Source organism: Leucopleurus acutus, assembly GCF_964270905.1.
Source record: "Leucopleurus acutus genome assembly, chromosome: 20".
In the NCBI taxonomy this organism is placed as follows: Eukaryota; Metazoa; Chordata; class Mammalia; order Artiodactyla; family Delphinidae; genus Leucopleurus; species Leucopleurus acutus.
In genome coordinates this window covers 47,634,759-47,650,112 of record NC_139162.1, presented here as the reverse complement: position 1 = coordinate 47,650,112, position 15,354 = coordinate 47,634,759, and the positions used below count along the sequence as shown (strand labels likewise).

At 51.1% G+C, this 15,354-nt stretch overlaps 1 protein-coding gene across 1 annotated transcript; it reads left to right on the top strand.

Annotated features, from left to right (window-relative positions):
• Nucleotides 1–7,328: 7,328 nt before the first annotated feature.
• On the top strand, nucleotides 7,329–14,161 carry B9D2 (B9 domain containing 2; the record flags this gene model as incomplete). The annotated part of the gene is made up of 4 exons (XM_082863343.1): nucleotides 7,329–7,373; nucleotides 7,800–7,891; nucleotides 10,838–10,963; nucleotides 13,848–14,161. The coding sequence occupies exons 2-4, from the start codon at nucleotides 7,804–7,806 to the stop codon at nucleotides 14,159–14,161; spliced, it is 528 nt and encodes a 175-aa protein (XP_082719469.1). The 5' UTR covers nucleotides 7,329–7,373; nucleotides 7,800–7,803.
• Between the last annotated feature and the right edge of the window lie 1,193 nt (nucleotides 14,162–15,354).

The window sequence follows — 15,354 nt, the reverse complement described above, 5'->3', positions numbered from 1 at the left end:
CCTCGCTCCAGGGCTCTGGGGCTCCGTGCCAAGAGTCCAGACGCTGAAGCTGGTACAGGCCCCACTCCTGGGGAGAACAGACGGTGTCTGGAAGTGACCTTGGCTCAGCCAGAGTTTCTGGCAGACAACAGGCAGGGAGACCCACAGGAGCATAGATGAGAAGGAGAGGGGGCAGAACTGTTTAATGGGGAGAGACACCCTTGTTACTCTGTATCTCCTTAACCTCGCTCTTATCACTATGAAACATATTACATATTTCTGCTGGTTTGAATCCTCCCACCAGTGCCAGCTCCAGCTTGGCTGGGATTTGATCTCTTTTGTTTACTGCTGTGCCTCAGGGCCTAGAACAGTGCCTGGCCCCAAGCAGGACTTTGATACATATTTGTAGGGTGAGGGCATGAATTCTCACCAGCCTCAGTTTTTTACCAAATCCCTGAGCAATGTGGGTCCCTTCGACCCCCTAGGCCACCGTAGAGATTTATTCACTTCCAACAGATCTCTCTGGCCACCATCAGCCTCGTACAGTCTCCCCACCCCTTCCAGGATGTCACTAGAGGCCCAGGCCTCTTGGGGTTTGTGATGGTCCTAGAATATTAAACACAAAATTCCAGCCAGGATCATCAACAGAAGCCTAAACCACTGAGTGAAAGTTTGATGAGGAACAGGATATTTATTTAGTCTCAAAGTACCCTCCCACAGATTACTTATTAATTACAAAGGAAAAAAAATAGTATTAACGGACAACACCAGCAGACACCACCTAAAACCAGGTGATAGAAGTTAACATCACCAGTATCGGGACAAATGAACATCGTGTGCCTCCTGATATGCACTGAAAAGGACACAACATCATTTCCGTGATGTTTTTCTGCCAAAAATGCATCATCCGAATTGAATCATGAGAAAACATGGGTCAAAGCCCAACTGAGGGACACTCTATAAAGTACTTGGTCTGTACACTTTAAAAATGTCAGTGTCATGAAAACCAAAACAATAACAAAAATTAAAAAGCTGGCAGCCAGTTCTAGATTAAAGGTGACTAAAGAAACATGACAGGGCTGCCCTGGTGGCGCAGTGGTTGAGAGTCCGCCTGCCGATGCAGGGGACGCAGGTTCGTGCCCTGGTCCGGGAAGATCTCACATGCCGCGGAGTGGCTGGGCCGCTGAGCCTGCGCGTCCGGAGCCTGTGCTCCACAACAGGAGAGGCCACAACAGTGAGAGGCCCGCGTACCGAAAAAAAAAAAAAAAAAAGAAACATGACAACTAAACAAAGTGTGATCCCGGATGGAAAGCAGATGGTGACAAGGTATGTTATTGGGACAATGGGAGAAATTTGAACATAAACTATAAATTAGATGACAGTTTTCTATCAATCTTAAACTGATACTTGGGGAAATGTTAAACTGGTATTATGGTTATATAGGAGAATCCCCTTGTTCTTAGGAGAATTTTACTAATATAATATTATGAATTATATTTACGAATATAATATATTTGCATATGTGTGTATATGTGTGTGTGTGTGTGTGTGTGTATGTATGCAGAAAAGCAAGCAAAAGAATTGAACAAAACTTCACAGAAAGAGGAAATCCAAGGGAGAAGGAACATTTAAAAAGTTACTCAACTAATCATTAGGGAAATGCAAATTAAAATCACAGTGTGATACCAATATACACCCACCAGAATGGCTAAATGAAAGAAGACACCACCAGGAAGTGTTGGTGAGGATATAGAGTGGGGAAACTCTCATACACTGCTGGTGGGCATCCAAATTGGTCCAACCACTAGGCAAACTGATGGGCAGTTTCTACTATAGCTGAATGTATCCTATGACCCAGCAATTGCAGTCCAATCAGATATGAACATATGTCCACCAAAAAACAAATTCCCATCAACAGATGGATAAAGTGTAGCATCTTCACACAGAGGAAACTATATAGCAATGAGAATGAAAGAGCTACAGCCACATGCAATAGCATGGGATGAATTTCACAAACAAAACACTGAGCAGGGATTCCCTGGTGGCGCAGTGGTTGAGAGTCCGCCTGCCGATGCAGGGGACACGGGTTCGTGCCCCAGTCCGGGAAGATCCCACATGCTGCGGAGCGGCTGGGCCCATGAGCCACGGCCACTGAGCCTGCGCGTCTGGAGCCTGTGCTCCGCAACGGAAGAGGCCACAGCAGTGAGAGGCCCGTGTACCGCAAAAAAAAAAAAAAAAAAAAAAGCACCGAGCAAAAGACAGCAGACACAAAACAATGCATATTGCGAGATTTCATTTATATAAAGTACGAAAACAGGCAAAATTAATCCATATTGTTAGAAGTCCAGTTAGTGGTTTCCTTTGGGGGCATCCTGGAACAGGCATGAAGGGCATCCTGGAGGGGCTGGTCATGTTCTTTTCATGAACTGAGTTCTGGTTACCAGGTGTGTTCAGTTTATGAAATTTAATTCAGCTGTTCACTTATGATTTGTGCACTTTTCTGTACACTTCAAAACATTTATTTTTGAAAAAGAGCGAGTTAGATCTAAAGATATGGATAACTTTCCAAGATGTATCACTGAGTGAAAAATGCAAGATGTGGGAATTCCCTGGTAGTCCAGTGGTTAGGACTCAGCACTTTCACTGCCGACGGCCTGGGTTCAATCCCTGTCAGGGAACTAAGATCCCACAAGCTGTGCAGCGCCGCCAAAAAAAAAAAAAAAAGCAAGATGTAAAGGAATATGAACAGTCATTCTGTTAATCAGTACAGCACTTCCTCAAAAAATTAAAAATAGAATTATCATATGACTCAGCAATTCCATTTCTGGGTGTATACCCAAAAGAACTGAAATCAGGGTCTTTTTTTTTAATAAATTTAATAAATTTTTAAAATAAATTTATTTATTTATTTTGGGCTGTGTTGGGTCTTCGTTGCTGTGTGTGGGCTTTCTCTAGTTGTGGTGAAGGGGGTGCTACTCTTCATTGCAGTGTGCGTGCTTCTCACTGTGGTGGCTTCTCTTGTTGCGGAGATGGGCTCTAGGCGTGCAGGCTTCAGTAGTTGTGGCATGCAGGTTCAGTAGTTGTGGCACGCGGGCTCTAGAATGCAGGCTCAGTAGTTGTGGTGCATGGGCTTAGTTACTCTGCGGCATGTGGGATCTTCCCAGACCAGGGATCGAACCCACGTCCCCTGCATTGGCAGGGCGATTCTTAACCACTGTGCCACCAGGGAAGTCCTGAAAGCATGGTCTTGAAGAGACATGTGTACACCCATGTTCATAGCAGCGTTATTCACAATAGCCAAAAGGTGGAAGCAACCCAACTGTACATCGACAGATGAATGGATAAAGCAAATGGGGTGTATATATAAAATGGGATATTATTTAGTCTTAAAAAGGAAGGAAATTCTTTGATGACCATTTTGTAGTGTATAGAAATACTGAATCATTATGTTGTGCACCTGGAACTAACATGGTGTTGTAGGTCAATCATACTTCAAAATAAATAAATAAAAATTGTCATATAATTAAAAACAACAAAAAAGGAAATTCTGACATGCACTACAGCATGGATGATCCTTGAGGACATTATGCTAAATTATTCTAAATGAAATAAGCCAGTAATCAAAGGACAAATAATGATTCTACTCAGATGGGGCACCTAGAGTAGTCAAATTCATAGAAATAGAAAGTAAATAGGTGGTTTCCAGGGGCTAGAGGAAGGGAGGGATGGGGAGTTTTTGTTTAATGGGTACAGAGTTTCAGTTTTGCAAGATGAAAGGAGTTCTAGAGATTGGTTGCACAATTATGTGAATGTACTTAATGCCACTGAATTGTACACGTAAAGATGGTTAAAATGGTAAATTGTATGTTATGTGTATTTTATCACAATTTTAAAAACTTTAAGAATAAAAAGTACAGGGACTTCCCTGGTGGCGCAGTGGTTAAGAATCCGCCTGCCAATGCAGGGGACATGGGTTCCAGCCCTGGTCTGGGAAGATGCCACATGCTGCGGAACAACTAAGCCTGTGCGCCACAACTACAGAGCCTGTGCTCTAGAGCCTGTGAGCCACAACTACTGAAGCCCGCGCGTCTAGAGCCCGTGCTTGGCAACAAGAGAAGCCACCACCATGAGGGGCCCGCGCACTGCAACTAAGAGTAGCCCCCGCTCACCGCAACTAGAGAAAGCCCGCGCGCAGCAACGAAGACCCAACACAGCCAAAAATAAATAATTAAGATCAATAAATTTTTAAAAAAAGAATAAAAAGTACATAAATATTCAGTGTGCTTCTCGTAAAAAAATGTAAAATATGCCATTTCAGTAACAACAACATAAACAATAAAAACCATCAATAATAACAAACATTTATAGTGCTTCTTATGTGCCAGGCCCTGCTCTAATTTCATTAGGCATTTGTATTCGTTATTATTGCTGCATAACAAATTATCCCCCAAAACTTAGTGGCTTAAAACAACAAACAGGGACTTCCCGGGTGGTGCAGTGGTTAAGAATCCTCCTACCAATGCAGGGGACAGGGGTTCGATCCCTGGTCCGGGAAGATCCCACATGCCATGGAGTGACTAAGCCTGTGTGCCACAACTACTGAGCCTGCGCTCTAGGCCTGTGCTGTAGAGTCCGCGAGCCACAGCTACTGAAGCCTGCACGCCCTAGAGCCCGTGCTCCGCAACAGGAGAAGCCACCCCTCGCCGCAACTAGAGAAAGCCCACGCGCAGCAAAGAAGACCCAACACAGCCAAAATAAATAAATAAACAAACATTTACCATCAGACAGTTTCTGTTGGTTAGGAATCTGTTGATGGCTTACCTGGCTGGTTCTCGCTCAGGGTGTCATGAAGCTACAGTCAGCATGTTGGCCAGGTGCAACAGTCACTGGAAGATTTGATGTGGCTGAAAGATGTCCTTCCAAGATGGGTCACTCACATGGTGCTGGTTTGTTGGCACGGGGCCTCGGTTGTTCTCCATTTGGGTCTCTCCGCTGGCTGCTTCACTGCTGTCACAAATGGTGGCTGGTCTCTCTCAAAGTGAGCCATTCAATAGAGAGGTGGATGAAGAAGCCTCAATGCCTTTTATGGCTTAGTCTAAGAAGTCACACAGCAACACTTCTACCATATTCTGCTGGTTAGAAGCAAGTTACAAAGTGCAGCCTATACTCAAGAGGAGGGAAATTAGGCTCCACCTAGTGAAAGAAGGAGTGTCAAAGAATCTGTGGACATATTTTAAAACAGCTTCATACATTCATTAAATCCTGACAATAATCTAACAAGGTGGGTACCATCACTCATTCTCACGTTACAGATGAGGAAACTAAGGTACAGAGAGGCTAAAGGTCACACAGAAGAGCTAGAGCTAAGACTTAAATCCAGTAGTTGAACTGGGAAGCATTTTCTTAATCACTAATGTCAACCAGTGGGAAAGAAACCAACTGAAGAAAAAAATATTTAAGAAGGAGCATTGTGTGAGACTTTTGTTTGTTTTTTGGCCATGCCACGTGGTATGCAGGATCTTAGTTCCCCAACCAGGGATCGAACTCCATGCCCGCTGAAGTGGAAGCGCGGAGTCTTATCCACTAGACCGCCAGGGAAGTCCCATGTACGGGACTTTGATGACTGGTTGGACGTGGTAAGTGATGGAGTTGAGGATGACACCCATAACCTCCATATTCCTTTGATACTGGGAGATGTGTATCCAAGAGAGGCAGGACAGCAGGAAGTTAAGAACATAAGTTGTGGGGACGGAGTGAGACAGAGCTATAATCAATTTGGGTTTTTTAAAAATAAATTTATTTATTTTAATTTTGGCTGCGTTGGGTCTTCGTTGCTGCGCATGGGCTTTCTCTAATTGCGGCGAGCGGGGTCTACTCTTCGTTGCGGCGCGCCGGCTTCTCATCGCCGGTGGCTTCTCTTGCTGCCGAGCTCAGGCTCTAGGCACGTGCGGGCTTCAGTAGCTGTGTGGCTCGCGGGCTCTAGAGCGCAGGCTCAGTAGTTGTGGTGCAGGAGCTTAGTTGCTCCGCGGCATGTGGGATATTCCTGGACCAGGGCTTGAACCCGTGTCCCCTGCAGGAGGATTCTTAACCACTGCGCCACCAGGGAAGCCCATCAATTTGGTTTAAGGCAAACGATTTTGCCCTAATTTCTTCATCTGAAGTAAGGCTGATAATTACCCACCCTGTGGGATATCTGTGAGGATTAAAGGAGATCATGGATGCAAAACAATCAGTTTACAGCTGCTGGCACGGAGAAATCACTCGATAAATGGTAGCTTTCAAATATACCTATTAGTGAAATATTATTGAATTGTATACCTATTGAATTATTTTATCTATATAAATACTATCCTATTGAAACGTTGCCCTCTCCCTATAACTTTCAGCTGGTGACTCTAACTTTTGCAGTCCCCGTTTTGCAAAAAGTAGAGGAATAAGTTCCTTTTGGTCTCCCGGTCTGGGCTGGAGGAATAAGGCACGAACTACGGTGGGGAAGGCACCGGCTCAGGAAATCACAATGTGTGAGTGCCTCTGACTCAGTCATTCCCCTTGTGTCCATTACATGGATGCGATAACTGAGACCTAGAGCTGTGCAAGGTCACAAGTTACTGACAGAGTCCAGTCTTCAAAAACAGGATTTTTTGCAGATAAAGAGGCCTTAGTTCCTCATTTCTCATACCCCTTCCCCCAACCCACCCCCTGCTTGCTCAGAATCAGCACTAACAGTGAAGGAAGTTGAATTTATCATTTCTTGAGGAGCTTGGAGGAATTCTAAAAAGGAACCCCCTCCCCAACTTCTCTGAATGAGGTTTTTTTTTTCCAGTTATGAGGCAGGGGGATGCACACAATGACGTGAGGGAGATTTCCCCCCTGGCTCTGGCTCAAGTCTCTGACTTGTGGCCCCGATTGAGATAGAGTTTTAGGGGGCACGGGACATCGATGGATTTGCTTATTCTGTTATGAGAGTATCTGGGACAAACAGTTGGTGCACAAACTTCCTCAGCCACGCTCAAGATGGCCACATAAGGCCACGCCGCAAATGGCTGAACCGTGGTTCGCGGTTGGAGAGACGCCTTTCCCAAAATGGAGAGGGGGGAGAGAAAGTGTCCATCACAGGTTAGCCCCGCCCCCACAGATTGCTAGGGCCAATTAGCGACCCGCAGGGCGGGGACAAGGCCAGGGGAGGAGGCTGCCGTTGCCCCAGCAACAACTAGGGAGCCGGGAGGCGGGCGCGGCTTCGGAGGGGTTGCCGTCTCAGCAATCTTGCTGCCGGGAAGGTCCTGCGAGAGGCGCGAGTTAGGCCTGGGAAGTCAGCGCCTGCGGAGAGAGGGACAGGTCAGGTCCATGAACTCCAATCCCTGCTTTCGCCTCTCCTAACCGTTAGACGCTCTGAGGTAGGAATAACGCATGCGCGGGCTCAGAGGTGGCGCTAAGGTGCCCTGCACTTAGAACGCATGCGCCTCATGGCGGTGGGGGGCGGAAATCTGACCCGAGGAGGCGGTGCTTTTGCGTTGTGGGCGGAGCCATGTTCCCCTGGGGCGGGACTTTCTGCTGCAATGAGCGGGATGAAAAGGTTACTTTAGAGGCAGGCAGAGTTAGATGCCAGCTCCTTGGAGCGTCCGTTTCTCGCCCCTCATTTTTCTGCGGCTCTCCTGGAGAGGCAGTTAGTATCATGGTTAAGACCGCAGCCTCAGTGGTTTGACGCAACTAGCTTGGGATCCCAAGTACTGCTCCTTACTTGGTGGGCCTCAGTTTTCCCATCTATTAGGTGGAGATAATTGTACACTTTTCTCATAAGGCTGTGATTATATTTTCCCCAGGGCCATGGCTGAGGTGCACGTGATTGGGCAGATCATGGGGGCCACCGGTTTCTCGGAAAGTAGCCTCTTCTGCAAGTGGGGCATCCACACAGGTATTCCCGGGCATGGTTCATTTCCCCACCAAGACCCCGCAGCCTAGACGCCTCCACCTACTTTCCTTGATCCTCTGACCTCAGTCCCTGATCCTCAGCTTCCATGGGCTCTCAGGACTCCTAACCCTGACCACGCTTTGTTCATGTGAGTCTCAGGCTCCCTTCTTATTATCCCTTCCCATCCCATCTCTGGGGACTCAGACTCCCACTCTCTCAACACACATTCCCTAAGGATATGAGACTATAGGCCGGACCCACCCAGCTACCCCAGCACACACTCCCTGTCCTCAAAACACTTGACAGCGGTAACGACACTGCTTGGACTTCATTTACTGTCTTAGGGCTGCTCTGGTGCCTCCCCCATCTTAACTCTTTGCTTAACCATCTCCATTTATTGAGCTCTTAATGTAAAATGGAAGTTTCCATCTTGAAATGAAGAGGCGAGGCCACCCTCCTGTATTCATATTTCTCTGTGAGAATGTAGGAACCCTGTTCTGACAGTTATCCAAGTCCATCCACACAGGCCCAGGAGGACCTTGGAGGTCTCAATTTTCACGCCTCTCCATCAGAGGCAGTGTGGTGTGGTGGGTGGTGTGATGGCTAGGGCCACAGGCCACCAGGTGGCCACCAGGTCTGGGCTCAAGTACGAACTCCCTTGCCTATTGATTGGGAGCCTTTGGACTTGACCTCTCCGAGCCTCAGTTTCCTTGTCTGAAAATGAAGCTAATGGCAGCCGAGGCAGCAGAGTGCTGAGGTTAAGAGCACAGACTGCCTGGGTTTCAAAACCAGCTCTTGCTTATTAATTATGTGACCCTGGCCACTTGTCTTTGCCTCGATTTCCCTGTCTATGAAATAGGAATAATAACACTACCTCATGGGGTTGCTGTGAGGACTAAATGAATATCAGTAGCACTTAGAAGAGGGCCTAGACTTGTAAGTCCTCAGTAAGTGTTTGCCTGGCTTGTGTAAAAATTGGATGGGGTCTTCTTCCTAAAGCCCTAGGTGTGTTGCCTAGCACAGATAAATGCCCAGGAAATGAGTGTGGCCATTGCCATCATCATCTTTTCAGGCCTGGGGTTCTTTGCGATTTCACTGGTGGATAGGTTGGTGGTTGAGATTCCCTGGGAAATTGGGATCCTCCAGCTGAGCAAATAAGAAGCAAGGCCTGGAATCAGACTTGGTTTCCAGTACCCTCTTCCACTCACTTGCTCTGTGACCTGGCAAGTGCTAGTCCCTCTCGCAGCCTCAGTTTTCTTATCTGTAAAGTGTGACTATTTGTCCTTCGTAGGGGTGTTAGGAAGTCTTGTATGTGAGGATCCTGACTGAAGGCTTGGTGCTCTCCTCACCTGGCCTGCAAGGGAGCAGTAACCAACATGATTTTTATTATTTCAGGGGGCTCTTGGTCAGGGAGAAGCGGGGTACGGGGCAGTTAATCCAATAGAGAGCCAAGGCGCGGTCAGATAAAGGGCTTGGTCTCTGCCGTCAGTCAGAGCTCCATTTGAGGGATTTCCCAGGCGGTCCAGTGGTTAAGACTCCGAGCTTCCCCTGCAGGGGACAGGTTCAAGCCCTGGTCGGGGAACTAAGATCCCACATGTGGCGTGGCACGGCCAAAAAAAAAAAAATAACGAAAACCTAAAAACGAAAGCAGAGCTCCATTTGAATCAGCTCCACCATGGGACCTTGGTCTGCTGCGGTCCTGCTGTAGCCCCAGCATGGAGAACAGTGCTTGGCACAGAGTAGGTGTTCAGTAAAGGTTTGTGGAATGAAAGGTAAAGATTTCTTTACCTGTAAAATGGGGATTGTATTAGCCCCCACCTCCTAGGATCATTTATTTGTCCAAAACAAACATTTATTGAACACCTTCTGTGTACCAAGATCTGGGTTTGAGGTTCTAGGGATCCAGTAGTTTACAACAGCCCTGCTCTCTTGGGGCTCACAGCAGGGGAGACAGAAAAGAAATAAGCAGGTAAAGACATGAGTGCAATGATTACAGGTAGTGTACTAGGTACTAGGAAGAAATGAGATGAGAGATGATGTGAGAGGGACTGGTTAGTTTTGGGATAGGAGGGTGAGGGAGAACCCCTCTGTGAAAGTGGCACTTGAGCTGATCCCTGAAGGATGAAAAAAAGCCAGGCATAGGGACATCCAGGAGCAGAGTTTTCTAGGCAGAGGGAACAGCCAGTGCAAAGGCCCTGAGGAGGGGAAAGAAATAGGACCATTGAGGCTAGAGGGTGGTGAGGAATGGGGAAAGTGATGGGAGATGAGTTCAGGAAGGGGTTGGGGGGCGCACAGGCCAGGCCATGTAAGGCCTTGTAGACTCTCCTCCTGTGGAGGAGAGTCTGTAAACTGGGGGTGGGGTGGGGATTAAGAGTCCCAGAGGGTGGATTAAATGAATTCATTACTAAAGCGCTTAGCGCAGCGTCTGGCATTTAGTAAGCAGTCGGTGCATTTTTGCTATATCACCCTCAGTAGGATTGCTATTACGACGCACCGTTCACGATTTGCTCTGTGCTTCTGCTTGTGAAGGACCGCCTCAGCTCCATCTTAGTCCTTGGACTAGGCCTCTAAGCGTGGGGTGAGAATAGCAGTAAAATGACCTCCAGCACTCATCCGGCACTCACTATGCCCCAGACACTGTTCTCAGTGCCTCGTGTGTATTAACTCATTTAACCTTCTCACAAGCCTGGGAGGAATGCATTATTATTACACCCACCTTACAGATGGGAAGACGGAGGCAGAGAAAGGTAACTGGCCCAAGGTTGCATGGGCAGGAAGAAATAGTGCCAGGATTTGTACCCAGACATTTGGCTCCAGGGTCCATGCTTTGCAGCCCTCCGCTCCCCAATGCCAGGGAGAAATGGGGTCCTATAGCCACAGTGGGATCCCCTTCCTGACGGCTGCCTCCCACCCCGCCCTGCCTCATCCGTGTCCTGGCTCTCACTGCAGGGGCAGCATGGAAGCTCCTGTCAGGCGTGCGGGAGGGCCAAACACAGGTGGACACCCCCCAGATAGGGGACATGGCCTACTGGTCCCATCCCATCGACCTGCACTTTGCCACCAAAGGCCTACAAGGTGAGTTCCCCGCCTGGGCCCCAGGCTAGACTAAGGGGAGGTGGGTTAGAGGCACTCAGTGCTGCGGGGACTGGAAACATCAAGTGCTGTTCCTGCCCCCATGCCCTTGGGTCCCTTTCCTGACCAGGCTTGGCCCTGGAGAGGGTGAGCTGAGGCCTCCCCAGGCCGGCTGTAGAGTGCATTAGGAGTGGGGCAGAGGCAGGGGTGGACGGGGCAAGGTCAAGGGGAGAGCCAGGGGGAGAGGGAGGTGGCTTTCACAGAGACAAAGCAAGAGAGTCTTCAATCAGCAGGAAGCTGGGAGGGGTTATGAGAGAGAGAGGCGAGGGCTGGTGGCTATTCTGCAGGTAGGGCTCCTCAGCTGCTCAGAGGGGAGATGAATACGTGGGGGAGGAGGGGTATCAGAAAACCTCTTCTGGCAGAACATTTGGGTCATTAAAGAGGGGTGGGGCTTCCCTGGTGGCACAGTGGTTGAAAGTCCGCCTGCCGATGCAGGGGAAGCGGGTTCGTGCCCTGGTCCGGGAAGATCCCACATGCCGCGGAGCGGCTGGGCCCGTGAGCCATGGCCGCTGAGCCTGCGTGTCCGGAGCCTGTGCTCCGTAACGGGAGAGGCCACAACAGTGAGAGACCCGCGTACCGCAAAAAAAAAAAAAAAAAAAAAAAAAAAGAGGGGTGGATTCCAGGAAATAGCCTAGGTAAATATGCCATATATTTCTACCATATAAATAATAGTTACTGAGTGCCTGCCCTGTGTCAGGTGAAGCCAGGGAGATATCAGTGATTGAGACAGCTCCCCAGCCCTGTCCCCACACAGTTCATCATCCCTTGGGAGAGACAGAGCTGCCCTCAGACAGTAGTAACCCAGAGTGGGCAGGACTGGGATGGGGGATCTTGAAGGGCTATGGGAGGCCAGCGGAGGTGCCTGACCCTGCTGGGGGGTTCAGGGAGGGCTTCCTGGAGGAGGGGGATGTTTGAGCTTTGCTGTGAAAGGACAGTAGGAGCTATTAAAACAGAAAGATGAAAGAGGGTTCTGGGCAGAAAACCATGTGTGGAAGCCTCAAGGGGGAAAGTGAGCCAGGGGCGTTTGGAGGACCGACAGAGAGCAGGAGGACTGCGGGGGGTGAGGTGGCAGGGGACAGGGGACAGGGGACAGGCCATTGCAAGGCCTTGAATGCCAGGCTGCAGAGTGGAGGCCATATCCTGAAGGCACTGGGGAGCCAGAGCAGGCGAGCCAGAGCAGCCAGAGCAGCCAGAGCAGCAGAGTCCGGTTTTGCTTTTAAGAGATCCCTCTGGCTGCCTTGTGGGTGATGGATTGGAAAGTGAGGCAGGCAACAGTCCTTTCAGCTCTTAAGGACCCCGAGTCTCTGAATGTGGGCATCATCCTTGCCTCCTCTTTTCTCCTATCCGCCCCAATTTTGTCCATCAGGAAATCCCATTAGCCCCACCGTTGAAATGAATCCTGAATCCCACCACTCCCCCTACCCTCTTCCCAGCACCCCGATCTGTCCACCCTCACCTCTCACTGGGCTATTACAGTAGCCTCTTTACTGGTATTCCTACCTCAGCCCCATAAGTCTGTCCCCCTGTGAACACCTAAGTTAGGTAACATTCCTCCTCTGCTCAGAACCCTCTGTGGTCCCCATCTCACTCAGGGTAAAAGGCAAAACCTTACCATGGATCACAAGGCCCTGCTCAATCTGATTCTGTCACCTCCTCCCCCTCTCCCCCATCTCACTCTGCTCCAGCCACATCAGCCCCACCAGGCAGCTCCCACCTCAGGGCTTTTGCACTAGCTATTCCCTCTGCTGGGAGCGTTCTTCCCTAGATATCCACATAGCCCCCGCTCCCTCTCCTCCTTTAAGCATTCACCCAGATGTCACCTTCTCAGGAAAGTTTTGCTTGATCACCCCCTTTCTAAAACCGCATGCCAGGACTTCCCTGGTGACCCAGTGGTTAAGACTCCACGCTCCCACTGCAGGGCGCCTGGGTTCGATCCCTGGTCAGGGAACTAGATCCCACATGCATGCCGCAACTAAGAGTTCGCATGCCACAACTAAGGAGCCTGCCTGCTGCAACTAAGACCCAGTGCAACCAAATAAATAAATATTAAAAAAACAAAAACAGAAAGAAAAACTGCATGCCTACCCCCACCGCACCCAGCTTGTTTTTCTTCAGAGCAGTTATCACCATCTGACGTACCCTATAATTTGTGTATTTACTGTGTTCGTTGTTCAAGACGTCAGCTGCACAAGGGCAGGAATTTTTGTCTGCTCTGTTCACTGCTGTGTCTCCAGCTTCTAGAACAGGGCCTAGCACGGAGGGACTCAGAAAGGAGGGTGAAATGGAGCTGGGTCTCCAAGGGCTTTGCCTACAGGCTGAGGAGCTGAATTATATTCTGAGTGAGGACACTGGGAAACCTATGGAAGGGAGAGAAAGATGCTTCCAGCTGCCAGGTGAAAGTTGGATTGGAGGGAGCAGGAAAGAAGGCCCTGAGGCCAGAAAAGAGGACAGGGTGTGGCCACGGGGAGGGAAGGAAGGAGGGAGGCATCGAGGACAAGGCCCAACATACTCACCTGGGGACTGGGCTCCCCTGAGACGGGGACACAGAGGAAGAGGCCACGGAGAGGGAAGTCAACAGATGCCAGACCTAAAGGGCCTTGAATGTTCAGGTCGGACTTTATACTGAGTGCACTGGGGAATCATAGAAGGGTTTTGAGCAGGGGAGGAATACGGATTCAGAAGGATCCCTTTGGCTGCTCTGTGGGGGTAGGAGTCCAGAGAGGAGGCTGGGGCAGAAACCTGGCGGGGAAGGACGGGCCTGGGATCTCCAGGAGCTCCTGCTGGGCTGTACCCATCCCACTTTGCCTCCCTCCCTCCTATGCTGCAGGTTGGCCCCGACTCCATCTCCAGGTATGGTCCCAGGACAGCTTCGGCCGCTGCCAGCTTGCAGGCTACGGCTTTTGCCATGTGCCCAGCAGTCCAGGCACCCACCAGCTGGACTGCCCCACGTGGCGGCCCCTAGGCAGCTGGCGGGAGCAGCTGGCAAGGGCCTTCGTGGGTGGCGGGCCTCAGCTGCTGCACGGAGATGCCATCTACAGTGGGGCTGACCGCTATCGCCTGCACACTGCTGCCGGTGGCACCGTGCACCTTGAGCTGGGCCTGCTGCTGCGCCACTTTGATCGTTATGGCGTCGAATGCTGAAGGACCCTGTGTGGACCGCTGGCCCCCAGCCATATCTCTGGACACCCGGTGAGGGGCAGGATGGCACAGGGGTCAGAAGCAGGGGCTCTGGAGACTGTCAGACCTGACCCCAGCCAAGACTGGTGTGGCTTCTATCCTGACTAGCATCTCAAGCCCAGTGGCTGCCCCTCCCAGGTCCAGTTTCCCCATCTGTAAAATGGGGGCAGTAAATGTGTGGGCTCACAGGGGTTGGGTGCAGAGAAGCTGTTGGCACATGGAAGGGCTCAGTAAAGGAGAGCAGTTCTTTCAGATGTGAGTGCTTTTCTGACCTTCATCTGTTGGATGTCCAGTGCCCCATCCTCTCACTGTCACCCTCCTTCCTCAGGCCCCCTTCCCCTGTCCTCTGCCTCAACCTCTGACCCCCTCCCCACTCTGGGTGATGCTCTTATGGCCCCCACTCCTTGGGGGTCCCACTCCTCTGTGCCCCTCTCCCCACTGGCTCCCTGTCTTCTGGCTGAGCCTCTCCCCCACTGCCCCAGCTTCCCACTCTCCACTCGGGGTGGTCGTCCTCGGATTCCCTGTACCCTGCGTTCCCATCCTCTGACTGAGCCCTCCCCGCCAGGTCTTTATTCCCTCGGTGACCCTCGCACAGTCCTCAAAGCCACACGCAGCACAGCCGCCCGCTTTGGTAGCGCTCAGCCGCCAGGAGGCAGCACCCTGTGGGTGGGGCGGAGCCGGGTGCCCGCCCCCTCCCCCCAGGGCTTAAGGGACCCCCCTCGGAGCCCGCCCACGCGAGATGAGGACTGTGGACCGGCCCCCCCCATGCCCTCCCCCTGAGGGCCGCCCCCGCCCCGCGCGCTTCCTGGGTGGGGCCGGGGCGGCTTCAAAAACCCCCCGCCGCCCCAGCCGGTCGCCGCCGCCGCCGCCCTTCGCGCCCCAGGCCGTCCCACTCCCTTCCTCCCGCCGCGGATCCGCCAGACAGCGAGGCCCCCGGCCGGGGGCAGGGGGGACGCCCCCTCCGGGGCACCCCCCGGCTCGAAGCCGCCCGCGGGGCCGGCCTCAGCCGGGAACGGAGGAAGGAGCCGCCGAGGAGCAGCCCAAGGCCCCAGAGTCTGAGACGAGCCGCCGCCGCCCCCGCCGCCGCCGCCACTGCGGGGAGGAGGGGGAGGAGGAGCGGGAGGAGGGACGAGCTGGTTGGGAGAAGAGGAAAAAAG